Below are 20,372 nucleotides of genomic sequence, written 5' to 3' on the forward strand. Positions count from 1 at the left end.
AGTGGCAATGCTTTAACAGGACAAGGTGGTTATTATAACAAAATAATTAGACTGAAAATGATACACAGCACAATAAAGTACTAATGCAAATCAGTAAAATAATATTTAAAATAATTATTTGAATAATAGTTGGTTGGGGGGGGGCTTCTTATAAACTGTTAATTATTTGTACCGTGTCAATATGTCATGTGTCACATGGTATTACGCTTTCTTTTCTGATTTTAAAGTATAATTAATTAAATAAATTAAAGTTATAAATATCTGGATTGTTAATAGTTAGAATTTTAATGTGTTATTGTATATCTACATTAATTATCTTTTACTGTAATAATAATAATAATAATAATAATAATAATAAAATTAGCTTAATTAGTTTGGATACATTTTCAACAAAATAATTAAACAATCAAATTATTTTAACTGTTTAACAGCATAACAGCATTTTGGCATTAAATTTTACAAATTTCCTCTGCTCATTTTGAGTAATTACTCCCTGAAATCTTCTAGATTTAGTTATGTAGCCCAAGGTGTAAACAGTATAGTACAGTTTTAAACTAAATGTAGCAGTTTGTCATTATTTAATGAAATTTAAAGTAAAAAAGAAACATTACTACGTGACGTTATTTGAAAGAAATCCAATCTATTTGTTATAATTTCGTTTAGCTTTGATTTTCTAAACCGATAAGAAACCAGTTTTAAATTTGCCCCAAATTACACTCCAAAACAACAAGAATTGTATTATTTTCTATTTTACATAAAAGTCCCTTTATGGCTAAATTTTAACCGTGACCACTAGAGGATGCCAAACTCCGCTGGTAAAGAAAGGTCGGCGCCGGCGTCATTGCTCTAAAGCTCTGACTCTTCCAATCAGATTCGGGAATTATGTGTGGTTGTCATAGAAACTGGAAAAATAAGTATTTGAATTGACCAATGAGGGTGGCCGGTTCAGGCATTTAAAATGTGAGAGGGCTGTGGAGCTAAGTTTATACTGGACCGTTGAAGAGAGATATCTGAACGAGAGCTGATTTTAACCGATTATAAACTGATTTTAGAGTAAAGCGGAGAGAAATAAACCGGTTTTATTAACGTCTGCTGTTGAACTGAGGTCACTGTGCTTAATCTAAGCGAGGGTCGGAGTTTCGGGTAAGTTATTTAGCGCTACAGTGGAAATTTTTTTTTCAGGTTTTAAAAAGTACTTTTCAGGCGCCTGGGTATGAGAGATTTTGGCAGTTAAGTAAGCTCGGGGCTGTTTGGAGGATTATTTGACTTAGAAATACTGCTGTAACTTCTAACCAGAGAGAGCGAAAGTTTTCTATATTGGTTGTAAATTTGAATTAACACAGGCGTTTAAGACATAGCTTAAGTGAGAGTTTAAGGTGGATTTGCAGTTAAGTAACTGCTATATGAAGAAAAATCCGCAAAGTCTATGTAGATTCTTTTTGCTTAAAAGACAAAGATAGTATAGTGTAACGTAAATATGGCAAAATAGTTGTAATATAGGTTAGCTAATGTTTTTACTTTCTTGTGTATTCTGATGTTTTATCGCTCAAAACCACATTTAATGCTAAGAGTTTGATTAATATATTTAGGTTTTATACTGTTGCAGCAGGGTGCCTTGCTAAGATTCTGCATATAAAGTGTTTCAGCTTGAGTTGTTTTTGAATGAGGTGCAATCCAGGGCGTCCAGTCAGCACAGAACACATTGTATCTCATCTTTAGAAGGCCTCCTTAATTCTAAGGGACAACTGAAGATTGGAGGATAGTTTCTGAGGCATAAAATCACAAAACTCAGAACTAAATATAAGGAAAATACGAGATCAAAACTGGATAATGGTGGAGTTTATTTGTTTTAGCACATGGGGCGTTAATGAATCAACTTGCGTATAGTGGTTTATATGATTGTTTATTCCTTTTCTTCTTTCAGCTTACCATGTCACATTTTGGGTTTGAGAGTGACATCCACAGTGTCCTGAAGCTGGACATGCCCATAACCAACGCTCCGATGGCTAGATGGCAGAGGAAGGCCAGCATTTCAACTTCAACATCCTCAGGATCTCTGTCTCCAAACAAGAGCAACAATCGCTCCCTGAGCATATCCAAAACCCCCAGCAAAACTCCAGGTACAGAGGATTTATGAAATGCTTTTAAAAATGTTTACACAAAAAGCAATTTTTATTTAGTTTCTTTTTTTCATCGCTAAGATGGCCTGTAATTTGGGCATTGTCACTGAAAAGTGTCAATCACATTTTTAACCTCAGCTGGGAGGAACAGTTAAAAGCAGCTGGTCTGAACATCTTGACCCAAAGTAGAGTGGGCATAAGGCTGAGCTGTGCCATATAGGTTGATAAATATTTAATGTCTTTTAAAACAACCGTAGGTAGCATTTTTATCTTAAATGCATCATCAGTCTTACCTACTGTTGCTTTAAATGTTAAGAATGTTTAGTGTTTATGCCCTGTACTGAATTTTTTATTTTTTCCTGTGTTCTTTGACTTTTTAAACAGGAAAAAATGGTAAGACCCAGAACACTCCCTCGAAGGCAGGAGGAGATCGCTTCATTCCAGTGAGAAATGCTAAACAGATGGACGTAGCAAGTTTTCTTCTCTCTAAAGAGAATGAGCCTGCTGAGGAGAACACCTCAGAGCCTTCAGTAAGATCTTCACTAGAGCTAACACTTTATAAACCTTCTGTTCAGATATCAGAACTGTCAGTGATGCATATATTTTTCCTATAACCACAGCAAGCCAATCAGAAGGCTTGGTCAGTGACACTAAATGGATACGATCTGGAGGAGGCAAAGATCCTGCATTTAGGAGGAAAGCCACTCAACGCTCCTGAGGGTGAGATCAGCTTTGTTGTTTTTCTATTAGGTAAATTTGGGCCTGGTACCTGGAATCAGCTTTAGTAACTGTGAGCAGAGTAGGGGCTAGACCTGTGACATGCAAGCCTTAGTCATCACACTACATGATGTAACCGAGTGTTTGAGTTCCATAAAATAAATGGGTCCCCTCACCTCCCACAGGTTACCAGAACAACCTTAAAGTGCTCTACAGCCAAGTCTCCACACCCGTTTCTGTCAAGAGCCGCTACATTTCCTCCGTTCCAGAGAGGATTCTGGACGCTCCGGCGCTCAGGAATGATTTCTGTAAGTTGGCAATAACTAATATTATAATTTATTAACAATACTATATCAGGTTTATGCTGATTCTCAGCTTTTTGTTGCAGACCTGAACCTGATGGACTGGGGAAGGGAGAACATGCTCGCTGTGGCGCTCTCAGGAAACGTTTACGTGTGGGATGCTGTTCAGGGAGATATTCTTCTGCTGAAGCAGATGGAGGATGAAAATGGTTACATTAGCTCCCTCTCCTGGAGCAAAGACGGAAGCTTCCTGGCCATCGGAACAAGCGACTGCATAGTAGAGGTAGCTAACCTGCACGTTCTGCCCTTTATTCTTGATTCTTATTTTGATAGAGCAAGCATGCTCACGCACTCATTTAAACCAAGCAATCCATCAATTTCTCCACTGACCCATGTTGTGTGATGGTCCCTAACACTTAAGCAAAAGAGAATGTTAGGGAAAAAATGATCAAATAATGGCTTAGTTTTTGCCTTCTTTCTAGCTGTGGGACGTTGTTAGTCAGAAGCGTTTGCGACGTATGGAAGGACACAGAGCCAGAGTTGGCTGCTTGAGCTGGAATGATCACATACTGTCTAGGTAAATGCAGTCCACCTCACTCTAAAGATGTCTGAAAGCACACTTTAATACATGGCTACACGTGTGCATAAAGTTGTACGCTAGAGGGCAGTCGTCCACAAAGTACAGAAAAACAGACATCTGCTCCTCTGTAGTGTTGAATTTGCTTCTGATTTTAATGCTGTCACAGGTGTTTAACATCACGCTAAGGGTGAATCCCATTTAATTTTATCCCAACCTCTTATGATTCTCAACCTAGCCCCCCCCCCCCCCCCCCCCCCCTAAATAAATCCAGACAGCTTCAGCCCTAAGCAAAACAGTGGTAGGGCTTAATTTGTTTGGAGTTTTCCTGGTGTTGCTCATTAAAATGTTGCTCAGGGACTTGCATACAGGTAATTTACAGAAGAATTTGAAAATGTAATGTGAATGTAGAACTGTCATTGTTCAACATAAAACAAAATACATCTTTTGCATTTAACCCATCTGTGGCAGTGAATACACTAGTGCCCTAGGGGCTGTGAACACACCAAGTGATGGGAAGCCATCCTGCCGCCTGGCGAGCAGTTGTCGGTTCAGTTGCATTTGCTCAAGTGCATCTGAGCCATGGATTTAGGGGAGGAGGGCTATGCTCTTCACAACAGCTTTCACTTCTAAACCCTATTAACCATTTGGGCCACGGCTGCCCAGTCAATTTAATATTATGTCTCTGCTGTGACAGTGGTTGCCGGTCAGGTCTGATCCACCACCATGACGTCAGAGTTGCTGACCATCATGTGAGCACTCTGAGGGGACACGCTCAGGAGGTGTGTGGACTCACCTGGTCTCCAGACGGACGCTTCCTGGCCAGCGGTGGAAATGATAACACTGTCAACGTCTGGTCAGGTGTTCAGGGAGCAAGCAATCCAGTGCACAGGTTTGCTGAACACGAAGGAGCAGTAAAGGTGAGGGCATGTTTATTGCAAGAATGAAATGGATCTCCGTGTGGTGCATTTCCTTACTGAGTAACAAGCCAGTTTTGTCCGAGTGGGCTGAAAAGCTCTGAACGTCCCTTTGTGGAGCAGGTTCTGAATTTAAGGCAGTGAGTGATACAAGTCAGATCTATGGTGGTTTTCATTCCACAATCCTAATGGAAATCTAAATGACTTTCATGTGTTGGAACTAGTTCCAACTAGTGGTGTTTTATAGGCCAAATATAGGAAGGTTTAATCATTCTTGGCCTTCAAGGATAAAGTCATATTTAGTGACTGCGTCACAGGAGGGCTGTTGTGCTTTTTCTATTTTTTAGATTAATTTAAATATTAATATAAATTAAGTACCAACAATATAGTTTATATAATGTAAGGTTGCAAAATGTCAGCTATTGGTGTGTAGCAGTTTGGCTATTTTCGTGATGTATGTATTGAAACCTTTGCTCTGTCCAGGCCTTGGCCTGGTGTCAATGGCAGTCCAATATTCTTGCGTCTGGAGGAGGAATGAGTGACCGACACATTCGCATCTGGAACGTCAACAGTGGCTCGTGCATCAGCGCCTGGGACACGCAATCTCAGGTCGGGGTCAAACCAACACACCTGAGATAGAAACATGAGCATGCTACAAATCTGAAACCCACTAATATTTACTTAATCTTTTAGATCTCATCACTGGTGTTTGCACCAAACCACAAAGAGCTGGTGTCAGGTCATGGCTTCTCTCATGACAAGATATTCATCTGGAAATATCCCTCTCTTACCAAAGTCGGTGAACTCGCAGGTAAGAGTTTTGAGGCCTGAAATGCTTTGTTTTTTTTTAAAGGATTAGAGTAAATTTGATGGCTTCAGATTTCCGCTAAAGCCAGGAATACACTGCAGATTCAGCCCATTTTGCAACCAGTTTGTTCATCACAGATTAATCTATAGGTTCAGACCTAATTTCAGCTTTGTTAGCAGTGGGGATTTAACTGCCCAAGCTGAATGGAGAGCTCTCTAATCGATAAACGTCATGTTCAAGAGCAGTGGCTAGATATGCAATTTCAGTTGTCATCCAGGCTTTAGATTTCTGAAATGAGTGTCTGCTTAGTCTGCCCTCTGAATGTCTGACACTTCCAGTGCGTTAAGTTAGCTCCACCATCAGGATTCTGCCTGTTGAATTTTGATTAGCTCTGTGCCACTGCCATGTCAGGCCAAAATGGCAGGCTTGATTGATTCTTTTGCATGTCATTCAAATTTATTTCCTAAAGTAGTGGTGAAAAGAACCAGACTAAGGCATGGTTCCTTAGTTCAAGACCTATTTAGTGTCTGGAGTTGCTGCTTTTGCTTTGTAGCTCAGCATTAGTTACAATGCTACATTAACTTCCAGTACTTGTTGACTACAGTAGCTCCAGTTTTAAAATTAAAGGTATCAGACATCAGCCACTTTGATTTACTAAAGGACATTTCAAGCATAACCCTCAATTGTGTGTTTTTTATTTTATTTATTTTTTTTTCCCTCCCAGGTCATGAAGGGAGGATCTTGAACTTGGCCTTGAGTCCTGATTGTACCACACTGGCATCCATCAGCTCAGACGAATCTATCCGTCTCTGGAAGAGTTTTGAAAAGGATCCAACCAAAAAACCCAAACCCAGCAGCAGTCTCATTCAGCAGCACATCAGATAAAACCGTTTTAATGCACCTTTGTCAGTGATTAATTTATGCAAAGTAATGTGTTTTGTAAATCTGAAATAAAGTTAAGTTTAGACTCCTTTAACACGGTCTCAGAACTCAGCCCTGCTTTTTGTGAGAGCAGCTAAAGGAGCAGTGTTTTCTCCATTGATACACTTTAGGAAAAAGCTCATACTGGCACGTAGTGTCTGAGCTCAATGCACGTTTATTTTAAACATTGCTGCCTCCATGTGGGGAACCTGTTCTGTGGAGCATATTTTGGTTCTTTCAGGGACTTTAATTTTATCAATGTAAAAATGTAAAATGTGTTTCAGAACTAAAGTTGTTTCAATTTTATTTTTTCCCCCTTTCCCTGGGATGTAGTGGGTTGTTTGCTGTCCACATGTGGTCAATTTAAATTAAAGATTGTGAATTATTTCTAATAAATTCATAATGTTTTTAAAACCCAACTGTACCATATTTTACATAATTAAAATAACATAATTTTACAGACAAGTGAAATGTAATGTTTTGCTGAGATTTAGTTGATTTGGGAGGGTTCTGTGTCATTCTTTGTATTAAATGTTTATGTAATGAATAAAGTAGATATTAACATTTGTCTTGGGGAGGTCCTGTCTATTACAATAAATTATAAAAAAAAAAAAAAAACCTTTAACAAAACAGGGTCATTGAGGGTCCTCCTAGTACTCCTAAGCCAATCACAGCACGGTGGTGCAGCAGGTAGTGTTGCAGTTACACAGCTCCAGAGGTTGTGGGTTCAAGTCCTGCTCTGGGTGAGTGTGAGGAGCATGGTGTGTTCTGCCCATGTCTGTGTGGGTTTCCTCCCATATTGGTAGGGTGACTCAAGTGTTGTGAATGTGTGTTGCCTTATGAAGGACTGGCGCCCCCTCCAGGGTATATTGCCACATTGCACCCAATGATTCCAGGTAGGCCCTGGACCCACCGTAACCCTAAACTGGATAAGCGGTTACAATGAATGAATGTCACTGAATATTTAACACCTTATTTTATCTGCTTAAACCTGCTGCATAGTCAAGATTATGGGTTACATTTGTGTGTAGCCTTCTCCATGTTTGTGTACTCTCTGGGCAGCACCCAGTGATGTCACTCAAATCTTTAAACGATTTCCTGGGTAGTGTACTCCGGTGCATCCCCTGCTGGAAGATGCTTCGGGGATTTTAAGTATCATAATGCATCAAGACGGTGTCTCTATTTCTTTCCAGGTCATGGAGAAGAGGATTAGAAGGAAAATGCAATAATTTTTAGGGTTTCTGGAAGCATCTCTGGAATCAGATCACCACACACTCACCCAGTCTCTCACACACCTGTGAAGTGTTTCATACAATTTTGTCCACAAATGCCAAGTGTTGCCCTGGTCAGAGTCTGATGCTGGGGGTGTTTCAGTTGTTCTACAAAGTAGAATATAGGAGTTATCTGGATGTAAATCCCAATTTAAGGACTGGCCAATCCCTCAGCTCTTTTCCTATTGGACATACTCTTTTTTTTTTTTTTTTTGGACTGAAATAAATTCAAAGGCCCAGACAATTCCTATAAAAGTGATACTGCAACAGCTTCACAACAAACGCTTTTTAAACAGGCATCGCCTTCATGTTTAACATAAAAAATTTATTTAAGTTACACATACATTAAAAAAACATGTCATCAAATCAATCCCACCTAAATAACTTTGAACACTATTTATTTACAGTCGTATTTAATTCTCTCTGTGAGGAAATATACACCGTTTTCAAGCCATCAGGAGCGTCATCTTTAAGCTGTGAGTGGAGGTCTGATAACAGACAGGCTTTTACTGTAATACATTAATAATCTTTAGCAAGTAAAATCCACTTAAATCTTGTCAGTGTGTCTGATATTTCTGATTCTGAGAGATTTGGAAGAATGTTATAGAGTTATTTCACCTAATTTCAGATGTTTTGTGCTCGTTTAAGTTCCTTTGAACCAGTGTAAAAAGTCTTATTCCCTAAAATGGGGGAATAATAAATTTGCCAAACGTATTAGACACTTCCACTGCATAACATCACTTTAAACAAGTAAAACTCTTCACAAACAGGTGAATAACTTTAGAACATTCTTACAGCATTCTCAGCACCAGGAATATCAGAGATGAAGTACATATTTAAGACATTTTCACTTCAGAACAGATCATTTTTACAGCGCACCAAGCCATGCTCCAGAACAACTTCAGTGAAATCAGCAGAAATCTTCTCATCATGTGTTGTGCTCCCCAGTCAGACTGTCGGAAAACCAGAGCGTCAATAAATACAAAGATAAAGAAGTGATCGCCGCATGGTGTGTGCCTTCGTCATCTCCCGTGCAATCACACAACAAACTGCGAATAATGATCTCTGAGCAGGTTTAAAAAAAAAATCTTAAATCAAGTGGATATCTCTCTTTCTTCATCCTAAGATGATTCTGATATTATTCACCTCTTTCTGGACATTTTATTAGTTTAATGTCATTTTATCCAGAGAAAGACTCATCTACCAGTTGTAGTCCCCAAATGAACCAGTTTATGGTCAATATAGTGGGTAAAAGACACTTTGACTGCATAAAATGACACATAAGCACAAGATACGCATCCAGAAATAGGTGAATACTCTTATAATATTCTTACAACACTCTCATAATGAGAAATATCAGATTTCGCTGCAAAAACAAAGATCTGATCAAGTGACATGTCCACATCAATAAGGAACAGGATGTTCTGCTTGTGAACGTGTGACTGAGTCTTCTGAGTGCTTTTTTTTTTCTTTTTCTTTTTTTTTCTTTTAACGTTTTTTAAATGGTCCCAAGTCTTATTCAGACCTCCTTCACTTTCCCATTCTGAGCAAATCCATTGCTGTAGTGGACAGAGCCATTTTCCAGGGATTTCCCGTTGGCTACGACCACCACCTCTCCGTTAGTGAAGCCGTTCTGCTTGGGTTTCTCCTCGTTTGAGACTGGGAGCCTCTTCCCCTTCACGTAAGCCTGGATCCAGAAGTTGGAGAAGAGCACGAAGAAGAACATGCCGTAGATCCAGATCAAGTGGATGAAGATGGGCACCTGGTAGTCGCACTTCTCCATGAAATAATACTGAGAGATGTGGACGGACACCACAATGAACTGAGTCTGTGGACAGAGGCCAATAAGAGACACACAAATTAATTAAGGCTCAGATTCATTTTTCTGACACAGTGGTGGTGAATGGAACTAGACGTCATAAAAAATATATTATTCTGAACTTTTAAAATAAAATTTCTCTGCAGTTTTAAATCCCAGTGTTCACGTGGGTTTCCTCCCACGGTCCAAAAACACACGTTGGTAGGTGGATTGGAGACTCAGAAGTGTCCGTAGGTGTGAGTGAATATGAGTGTGTGTGTTGCCCTGTGAAGGACTGTCACCCCCTCCAGGGTGTGTTTGTGCCTTGCGCCCAGTGATTCCGGGTAGGCTCCAAACCCACCACAATCCTGAATTGGAGAAGCGGTTTCAGATAATGAGTGAATGAATGATGTTTTTAATAAGACAATTAAAACAGTTAAGAGCCGACACTTTTTCCATCATCAACATCACCACTTTTTAAGCTCTTTAGACAGTGGGGAGGGAGAAAAATGCTGGGTTTGTGTTGTAGGTGTGGAGATGCTTGGTTCTATTCACCAACATTATGTGCCTGCTCCCCCAGATTCTCTTATCCATTTTTCTCAATAAGAAAATAAATGCAACATCAGCCTCATGCACACATTTTATGAAGACTGAAAAATAATATATGCTGTCAATTTATCAATTATGATATAATTTGATATCTCCATGTCTACTCTGTCTATTGACATTAATGCAAACCTGCCCTGGCATCTAAAGCCTGCACTTTTCACAGAAGTTGAGAGCCATAAAGGCACAACTGTGTAGCTTTGTAGCTCCAGTGACAAATTAAGGGAGAACATGTGTTGTATCTGATTGGCTTTCAACCGTGAGGTAACTGTGACGAAATGGCTTTAATGTTTTATGGGTTGTTTTCTTTTTTGTCTTTTTTAGAGAGCTATTGTTGTAAAGAAACAGGTACTGACCAGTTGGATTGCCGTCATGTATTTCTTCCACCAGAGAAACTTCTGGAAGCGAGGTCCGGCCGCTGAGAGGCCGTAGTATGTGTACATGATCACATGAACCGTTGCATTCACCATCGCATGGAAAGAACCCATTCCTCCCTCTGCAATACACAAATAAGAGAGAGAGAGAGACCCCATTAACATTAAACACATTAAAGAAACAGAGCCGTTATTTGAAGCTATTCCTTCAAACTAGGGCCATGTTTATATGTAACAGACCAAGACAAAGTTCTGTTGAAATAAAGTGTTCATATTGGGAGATCACAAGGAAACTATGCAGTGATCGTCAGAGAACAAACTTTGTCTTTATTGGTTCATGAGAAATTTTAGTTGCGATTGTCAGATACAATTTTTTTTTCATTTGAAGAAAACTGAAAAAAAACTTGAATTTCATTTTAAAATAACAAGAAAACATTTACTTTGAGATTTTGGGAGAAATCATGAGAAAACTGCTTTAGTTTTTATCCTGAGATCTTGACGTTATTTTCAGAGGAACAGAATTAGCCCAAGGCTATGGAGGGTTTTTTGTGACAATATTATATAATTAAATGAATAAAGAAATAATTAATTTAAAAGGAGAATTAATTCATTAAATAATTTACATTTGAAATAAAAGCTTAAATAATTGTATGTGATTTATTTAGAAATATATATTTTTTAATTGCATTATACAAACCATTTAATTAACTATTTATATATTTATTTTATGCACCCTGCACCATGAAATAATTAAATCTGTCAACATAACCCATCATTCGTCAGTGGGCGGGCCTAACTCCAATCTGGACAGATTGATTGGCTAGATTGATCACGTACGTTAGATTCATATTTCCTGCCTGGAGTTAGTGCTAGCTATAGGTAGGCAATGATCCTAGCGTTAGCCAACAGCATAATGAAACATTTAATTAACTCTGTTTTTAATTCATTATTTATTTATTCATTTAATTATATAATATTGTCACAAAAAACCCTCCATACAAGGCTGCTCTAGACGTTGTATGAATCAGACAAAACACATTTGATTTTCTGCTGCAGTGTCACTTTATTATTGACATATTCAACGCTATATAATACAGGGTTACATCGTCCTCTCTTTTCCTCCGTCCACTCTCAGGTCCAGTAAGTGATGACCGAACAGTGTGTGTGTGTGTGTGTGTGAGAGAGAATCTCGTCCTCTGCTCTGGTGACAGCATAATGCATTTGTTATGGTTTAATGGGGACAGACAGTTTTAATGCAAAGGAAATGACACCGATTTAGCAAAACTCAACTTCAAGTTCATTTGAAAGAGATAAGTCTGTAGGTCAGGTCACTGAGTGTTTGAGTGACTGGGTGAGTGTTTGAAACAATCCACAGGTGTGAGTGACAGGGTGAGCATGATAATGAGTGAGGGAGGACTTACCTGGAGTGAGAGTGATGCCCCACCACCACGACCAGGGCATGAAGGAGTGATGAAAAATGTGCAGAAACGTCACCTGGCTGTGCTTCTTTCTCAAAACGAAAAACACCTAGGGGGACATAACAATAAACAGTAAGCTGGTAACAACGGCATGGCTCTCTCCTATTTGGTTTATGTTATAACAACAACAACAACACAAACAGCAACCTTACACTCAGCAAATTAGCTCTATACAACTAGTATACACAAGAAGAGAAAAAAAAAAGTCCCCCACATTAATTTGTCTCTCTCTTATTGGCCTTTGTCCACAGACTCATTGTGGTGTCTTCTAAAGTCCACATCTAGAGTAGATGTATTTTTGGGGCTTTTAAATAGTTGTATCTTTTTTACAGTACAGTTATTCCCTCCACAGGCCGACTTTCCCTATCACATTATGGATACTCTGTCAGCATAAGAATTCATTCATTCATAGTCAGTAACTGCTTATCCATCAGCATAAGAAATTAAAAGGAAATAATTTTGGTTTTGCAGAAGCCACAGACAAAATGTTTTACAACTTCAGAAATGCACTTATATACAGTATACAGAAAAAAATACTGTAAAATATCAGAATATTTTATCTTTAACAGCCATAATATGTACACAAAGTCATTTAAAGGTAAAAATGAAGCAAGTTATGCAGATTTCCAGAAAGTGAAGGAGCTGTGCTCCTATCCCACACAATGTGGAAATGTTAACAGTATGAAGTGTATATTCTTATAAAATAAATAAATAAATAAACAGAGAACAAAAGATTCTTACAGTGTCCAGAAGTTCAATGTATTTTGAAAAGTAGAACATGTATGCCGCCCTGACCATCTGCAGAAACAAAAACATGCAGCATTACTACATTTCATGACAATCACTTCCATGCCATGATGCATGTGATTAGATGATGCACCAACCAATCATCATCCATCACTAAACCCACTGTCTCCACCCATTTCTCCACCAGTGAGAGACAGAAGTCAGCTCTAGAGGGCACTGCTGGTTCCCACTGTGCACATGCTCTGTACTCCATTAACAGAAGAGTTTGTGTGGACCAATCTGTATCGGTTATAGTTTAGAAACTGACAGAGGTTACAGGAGTCAGCAAATGATGGTTCCTACATATACATTCATGGCATTTATCCCGAGTGAATTACAAATATTCTCACTCATCTACTATGAAAATGTCCTAATCTTGTTTGTATCAACTGGAATTCAAAAGATACCTCAAATCCAGATGCTGCCAAGTACAAAAGTCACTATGGGTACTCAGACACTCAATGCTCACATACTACAGTCTGTCTGAATGTCAAAAAAAGTAAGACATGGGTTCAATCATAAGCCTTTAATAAGCATATGATCAGAGCTGATTTAAGTACTCTTGAAAGAAATGGGTCTTCAGCCTCTGTTTGATGACAGCAAGTGACTACTGTTCAGACACACAGGAGTTCACTCCGCCACTTAGGAGCGAGGACAGAAAATAAAAAGCCTGGATGCCTCTCTTCTGTTCTGTGCATCCTGAAATATGTTGGGTCAAACCATGTCAAACCAAGACTGGGTTTTGACCATAGCCATTATATACAGAGGGACAGGTCTATTTTGGCCTTTGTAGGTAGGCATCAGGGTTTTGATTCTGAAGAGAACACTACCTAAAACTGGGAGCTTGTGTCTGATTGGTGCCGCTGGATATTGTGGGAGGAGTCATCTGTGGACGGTTCCTAAATTGGGAGCTTGTGTCTGACAACTTGTGGAAACGGGGCTGGAGGTTTGCTTGTTCCATCCCCATGACCAGTAGGAGGATTGGGGTGGTGGGAGTGAAGGAACATCACTGTCTCCTCCCTCAACATCCACGGATGAGGGGCCTTGAAAGTGGCACCAAACCCTCAACTGCTCCTGGTGTTTGTTCACTGCCTCTAGTGCACTGGTGTGTGCCTGTTCACTGCCACATTTCGTTACACAATGACCAGTAATTGTACATTTATGATTGGCTGTAGATGTTTCTCTTCTGCAGATCCTCTCATGACTGCAGGGCTTGTATGTTCCCCCCAAAAAAAGGTGTTGATGTGGGAAAATATTTGAGAACCCCTGCTAGAAACAGACAATAACAATAGCAGAACACAGACACTGCTTACTCTGAGAGCTTGTGGGTTGCTGGATGGGTCAATGAGGTCACATCTCCAGGTATATGTTGTTCCCCAACCAGACATCAGAAACTGAAGAACAGAGGGAGAAACACAGGCAACATTAAAGCTGACGTCAATTCAAATTTCACTAAACCATCCTTTTTCAAGACATTTTCAAAAGTTTAGACAACATGTACGATGAGACACAATGTGCATCATCAATGTGGAAAAGTATTAAACTAAAAGAGACACTCAGGAGCAGCTGCACAAGAGGTTAAAAGAACACCATGCTCAATGCTAAGCACAGCCTAGAAAGGTATAAAGACCCCAGCATTGGGCTGTGGAGCAGTGGAACTGTGTTTTCTGGGATGAGTTGGAGTGGTGTTTGTGATCCACATCTAATTCTCCAAAACGAGCACCTGACCTCACTGGGGCTTACGAGGCTGAATGCCATCAAATCATCACAGAAAAGCACTTATATCTAGTATAACATTTTCCCAAAATAGTAGAGACTGTCACAGCATCTCCTGATTAATGCCCCTCCAATTCAGGACATTTTGTCTGAAAATATTAAATTATTATTATATCATTATTAGGATTTGTTTAGTCTGTATTATCTGATAAAACCTGAGCATTAAACAAAGCACTGAATATTACCAAAAGCAGTAGAATAACTCACCTCATAAACGATGTAGGCATTAAAGAACACCATGCAGAAGTTGTAAATGACCATAATGGAGTGGAGGTTGTACGGTTTCCGACTGGCCATATACCGAGGCCCAACATACAGCACTAAAACCACGTAACCAATCAGAATCAGCGTCATCTGGATCGGACTCTGCATTAACGGGTATCCCCGAACCCTGTGGTCTGAAAAAACACACAAACACTCCTTCAATACATTCACCGACCACTTCATTAGGAAAAGCTTCACTTGTGGCCACTTCCTTAGAAACACTTTTGCCTTCAACAATCACCATTTTCAAAATTTACCAGCCATTTTACTGGAAAAATATTAAGTTGTTCTATTTTTAAAACAAACATTATTTATACACTGATAGTGTGTCTACTCAGGCCACTTTATTGTAAACATTTGTGCCCTCATACTCTGGCCTTTTCTTCTAGAGTCTGGCTTTATCTACCAATATATTTATAATCCTATACTCTGGACACATTATTAGAAACAGTCTAATTTTTTAACAGTCTATTTTTTTTTTTTTTATACAGTGGCCACTTTCAGCCTTTGACCACTGACTGGCCCCTTTATCGGAAACACCCTGTCCATAATTTGGCCACTTTACTAGAAACAGTGCATTCTGTACTCAACATATCCTCGCTGTGAAAAAAAAACCTTCTTAACTTTCAGCAGAAGTCAATATAAAATGACTTTATTCCAAGTAACTTTGAAGCATTTCTATTGGTCGATTCATTGTGAAATTTTCACACAGTTTGAAGGACAGCTGCTTTGTTCAAATGGCGTAGTAAACTAAACATCCACAAACATGGAGTTACATGTTCACAGCGACAATATGTTCACATAACATTTTTTGAAAATACCTTTACATTTATACATCTACTCAATTGTAGACAATTTTCTTCCATTCATTGTCCAGTTTTTGTTTTAAATACTAATATGGAACTCCAGTGTAACCTCAGTGGTGATGTAAGTAACAAGGGCAGTGGACATGATCTTGAAAATAACTGAACAGTCACATAAACTGACCTAGTTTATGAGAAAGTGTCTTGTAAGCGGTGTTCATGATACAGAGGGAGGGACTGTGACAGTGCACTCACCTGTTCTTTTGATGAGATAGTCATAAAACTCAATGATGTTGGATATAACCTCCCCCATCCTTCCTTCTTTCAGTTCAGACGGCCAATAAACCTGCAGAAGAGCAGATGGACATGTGTTAGAGCTGCGTGTATAGTGAACAGATTATAGCTGCTTAGTGGCTGATGTGGATTTATTTTATCGGGGACACAGCAGCATGTCTGAGTAAACACTGACAGTGAAACATTAAAGTAAACAGGAAACACCTGGCCAGGTGCAGAGGATAATACTGAAAAGCTAGAGAGAGAGAGAGAGAGAGAGAGATAAAACACTCAAGCTAATGCAAAACTTAAAAACTTTATGGTTATTTTCATTTCTAGAGAAACTTAATAATGAGAATTGTGCACAGTGGTGGTGAATGGAACAAGATATTTGCCTCTAAATGCATCTCACAGAAAGTGATTATACTCAGTCATCAAATGGATTCTCACTATTCTTTATCATCATCATCTTTATCTGTGTTATAGATATTAATACACCTGGTTCCATTCACCAAAACTGGAAAGAAATTCTACAAATCAACCACAACACGCTTACAGGTTCTGGTCATAAAATTAGAATATCATGAAAAAGTTGATAAATTTCAGCAATTCCATTCAAAAAGTGAAACTTGTATATTATACTCATTCATTACACACAGACTGATATATTTCAAGTGTTCTTTGTATTTGATGATTATAACTGACAACTAATTAAAATTAATTCATTCATTCATTTTCTGTAACCGCTTATCCAGTTCAGGGTCGCGGTGGGTCCAGAGCCTACCTGGAATCATTGGGCACAAGGTAGGAATACACCCTGGAGGGGGCGCCAGTCCTTCACAGGGCAACACACACACACACACATTATGCCAAATTCAGTATCTCCGAAAACTGAACATTGTGAAAAGGTTCAATATTGAAGACACCTGGTGCCACACTGTAATCGGCTAAATAACTCAGAACACATGCAAAGGCTTTAAATGGTCTCTCAGTCTAGTTCTGTAGGTTACACAATCATGGGGAAGACTGCTGAATGGACAGTTGTCCAAAAGACGACCATTGACACTGTACACAAGCAGGGAAAGACACAAAAGTCATTGCAAAAGAGGCTGGCTGTTCACAGAGCTGTGTCCAAGCACATTAATAGAGAGGTGAAGGGAAGGAAAAGATGTGGTAGAAAAAAAAGTGTAAAAGCAATAGGGATAACCTCACCCTGGAGAGGATTGTGAAACAAAACCCATTCAAAAATGTGGGGGAGATTCACAAAGACTGGACTGCAACTGGAGTTGGTGCTTCAAGAACCCCCACACACAGACGTATCCAAAACATGTCTTTCAGCTGTCGCATTCCTTGTCTCCAGCCACTCTTGAACAAGAGACAGTGTCAGAAGCATCTCACCTGGGCTAAAGACAAAAAGGACTGGACTGCTGCTAAGTGGTCCAAAGTTATGTTTTCTGATGAAAGTCAATTTTGCATTTCCTTTGGTAATCAAGGTCCCAGAGTCTGGAGGAAGAGAGAAGCACAGAATCCATGTTGCTTGAGGTCCAGTGTAAAGTTTCCACAGTCAGTGATGGTTTGGGGTGCCATGTCATCTGCTGGTGTTGGTCCACTGTGTTTTCTGAGGTCCAAGGTCAAAGCAGCTGTCTACCAGGATGTTTTAGAGCACTTCATGCTTCCTGCTGCTGACCAACTTTATGGAGATGCAGATTTCATTTTCCAACAGAACTTGGCACATTGGCACACAGTGACAAAGCTACCAGTACCTGGTTTAAGGACCATGGTATCCCTGTTCTTAATTGGCCAGCAAACTCACCTCACCTTAACCCCGTAGAAAATCTACTGGGTATTGTGAAGAGGAAGATGCAATACACCAGACTCAACAATGCAGAAGAGCTGAAGGCCACTATCAGAGCAACCTGGGCTCTCATAACACCTGGGCAGTGCCACAGATTGATCGACTCCATGCCACGCCCCATTGCTGCACTAATTCAGGCAAAAGGAGCCCCAACTAAGTATTGAGTGCTGTACATGTTCACACTTTTAATTTGGCCAGCATTTCTAAAAATACTTTTTTGTATTGGTCTTAAGTAATATTCTAATTATCTGAGATACTGAATTTGGGATTTTCATTAGTTGTCAGTTATAATCATCAAATTAAAAGAAATAAACACTTGAAATATATCAGTCTGTGTGTAATGAATGAGTATATAAGTTTCACATTTTGAATGGAATTAATAAATCAACTAAAATAAATAAACTTTTTCATGATATTCTAATTTTATGACCAGCACCTGTATATCTAGAGCACCTGTATATCTAGCTTTCAAAGCAGTAAAAGAGGAGCACACTCCTGATTAATGCCCTTGAGTTCAGGACCTTTAGCTCCAGGCTCAGACCCAAGGCTTTAAGAGCCAGGTTTAGATTCAGGGCTTTAAACTCCAAGTTCAGACCCAGAAATTTCTCTCTGGGTTTTAACTTTAACTTTAAGTGGTAAAGGGATGGTTTTTAAATACAGGGATTAAGCCTTGTCTTGGATACTGAAGTTACTCAGTGATGCTGAAAGCCTTGTGTGTCTTGAGTGCTTAGTCACAGGGCGTGAGGCCATCCCAAAACCACGTGTGAGGACTCAGCTTATCCATTAAAACATGTTAAACAGGACACCCTGCTGCTGACAAAACCACATAGCACTGCCACTACATCATACCATGTGGGTCAGAGGTGAGCAGAGGGGGGGAAAATCAAAATTACACGAGACAGAAATGTGACCCTCAACTCCACACACATCATTTTAACACATTTTTAGGCCTTTAGATGGTTGTTCAAAATCACAGTCCTGGTTTTTAGGGTGTCAAATGTGCTTCAAGGAAGCATGTCCATTTAGTGTGGTGATAGATCAGTGGTGCCCTGACCTACACACTTCAAAATAATGGTGCCCATATACAAAAAGGTACTTCTATGGTTTGGCTCCAGAATAACCATCTCAGGCCACCCTCATAAACTTTGAAGTGAAGTAAATGTAAATCACTGCCAATAAACGTAACCCTGAAGCTGATACCATCAGATTATATCCTAAATTTAAACCATTAATTTAAACCCTGGGCTTAAATACAGAGGCTGGGTTCTCTCCTTTCAGTGGGAAAAAAATATCACTATTTAAAATGCTGTGTAGACCATGACTAAACCCAAAGCCTTAAATTGTGAGTCTAGACAGAAGTTTAAACCCTGAGCATAAATCTAGAGATTAAACCTAGGTTTTAGACCATGAAATTGAATCATGACTAAGAGCAAAGCCAGTCAGACTGGTGAGGTGAAATGTGTAGAAGTATCACAAAGAGAGAGAGAGAGGATGGTAGAGATGATAGAAAAACTACAGATTAAAGCTCAGATAAGCAGTAGAACAACAAAGGAAAAACAGAAAGAAATACAGCTTTAGCTTTAGATTTTCGACCTTAAACTCTCGTAAGGTGGCAGAGCTCTAAAAGCCTGCTTTAACAAGTGCCTGAAAAGCTCACACATAAACACTGACACCGGAAAACAGACAAATAAAAGAATGTCACATTTCTCAGAAGCTTTTTCACCTGTTGCGTTGATCCTCAGGCCCAGAGCTGGTTCCTTCACTGTCTGAGCCCCTCCAGCTTCTAAAACTCTCTCAAAATATCCAAAACTGTCTTCCAAAAGGAGTGGATGGCCCACCCCAGGCTAAAGGGAGATAAACTCTATGATCTGGGCTTTGTCCAGTCTCTCACTGCTGTGTGAATCCCTCCTAAATGTCCAATCCTAATGCAGAGCTGCTGCAGTGTGCAGTGACAGGCCAGAGACTGCCTGACTTTTCTTATTCACACTTTAAACTTGAACACTAGAGAATGAGCTTCAGTTAGTATTGAGACTACACCCACCAGTTTCTGACCACACCCTGCTTTTTAGCCTCCTTGACACGCCCACTCAGGCTCTTCCTATTGGCTCCTGTGTCAGTTGGCTCCGCCCACAGGCCTCAGGAGCATGGCTGGGGTGGTAGTATTATTCTGTAGAAGTGGGAGAGAGAGACAGTGGACTGAAAGAGCTCATTGTTGGGCTCCAGCGGTCAGTTGAGGAGAGGACAAGCGAGAGAGAGACAGACACACACACACAGGGCAAACATGAGAAACAGTGATAAAAACCACAAATAACTAAACAGAAAACAGAGAAAGGGAAATAATAAAATTCAAACTCGAGATAAAATAAAGCTACAAGTTTTTTAAATTCCTCTTATTGACATCTACTGGACACAAAACTCAATCATAGTCAGTCATGGACTCAATGCTAGAGTATTGAGTTTAGCACAGAAAGGTCACATGAATGGTGCCCTGGACCTGCAGGAAATAGGGGGCAGGGGGAATGAAGGAACAGCACTACTCCTCCATCCATGGCTGAAGTGCCCTTGAGCAAGACCCCAACTGCAACTCATATGTGTGTGTGTGCAGAGTCTAAATTTGATTGTACTGTATTATGACAAAAGCATATTTTATTTTAAATCTAAATAATATAATTTTGTGTTTGTAATGGATTTTACATGCTTTTTTTCTTTTTTTATTCACATTTTTT

General features: G+C 39.5%; 2 protein-coding genes across 2 annotated transcripts; one reads left to right on the top strand and one right to left on the bottom strand.

The window, feature by feature from the left end:
- The first annotated feature begins 972 nt into the window (after positions 1–972).
- Positions 973–6,881, top strand: LOC136675738 (cell division cycle protein 20 homolog). Its single transcript, XM_066652471.1, has 11 exons — positions 973–1,143; positions 1,925–2,120; positions 2,505–2,650; positions 2,741–2,840; positions 3,023–3,145; positions 3,226–3,422; positions 3,622–3,716; positions 4,414–4,636; positions 5,117–5,242; positions 5,327–5,444; positions 6,166–6,881. Exons 2-11 carry the CDS (start codon positions 1,931–1,933, stop codon positions 6,324–6,326), a joined length of 1,479 nt encoding a protein of 492 aa, XP_066508568.1. The 5' UTR covers positions 973–1,143; positions 1,925–1,930; the 3' UTR covers positions 6,327–6,881.
- A 1,033-nt stretch (positions 6,882–7,914) lies between these two features.
- Positions 7,915–19,661, bottom strand: LOC136675530 (very long chain fatty acid elongase 1-like). Its single transcript, XM_066652101.1, has 8 exons — positions 19,370–19,661; positions 15,774–15,864; positions 14,659–14,849; positions 13,989–14,069; positions 12,631–12,687; positions 11,833–11,938; positions 10,394–10,533; positions 7,915–9,461 (listed from the first exon to the last, which is right to left on the bottom strand). Exons 2-8 carry the CDS (start codon positions 15,829–15,831, stop codon positions 9,153–9,155), a joined length of 942 nt encoding a protein of 313 aa, XP_066508198.1. The 5' UTR covers positions 15,832–15,864; positions 19,370–19,661; the 3' UTR covers positions 7,915–9,152.
- Positions 19,662–20,372: the final 711 nt, after the last annotated feature.

Source organism: Hoplias malabaricus, chromosome X1 (genome assembly GCF_029633855.1).
Source record: "Hoplias malabaricus isolate fHopMal1 chromosome X1, fHopMal1.hap1, whole genome shotgun sequence".
NCBI lineage: Eukaryota > Metazoa > Chordata > Actinopteri > Characiformes > Erythrinidae > Hoplias > Hoplias malabaricus.

Excerpts from the sequence above, each read along its gene's own strand:
- LOC136675738 (XM_066652471.1), top strand. The coding sequence starts at position 1,931 with ATGTCACATTTTGGGTTTGAGAGTGACATCCACAGTGTCCTGAAGCTG. Across the intron at positions 2,651-2,740 it reads AGAACACCTCAGAGCCTTCA|CAAGCCAATCAGAAGGCTTG; the intron begins GTAAGATCTTCA and ends CTATAACCACAG. Across the intron at positions 2,841-3,022 it reads GCCACTCAACGCTCCTGAGG|GTTACCAGAACAACCTTAAA; the intron begins GTGAGATCAGCT and ends CACCTCCCACAG.
- LOC136675530 (XM_066652101.1), bottom strand. The coding sequence starts at position 15,831 with ATGGGGGAGGTTATATCCAACATCATTGAGTTTTATGACTATCTCATC. Across the intron at positions 14,070-14,658 it reads ATGCCTACATCGTTTATGAG|TTTCTGATGTCTGGTTGGGG; the intron begins GTGAGTTATTCT and ends TCTGTTCTTCAG. Across the intron at positions 9,462-10,393 it reads ACATGACGGCAATCCAACTG|ACTCAGTTCATTGTGGTGTC; the intron begins GTCAGTACCTGT and ends CTCTGTCCACAG.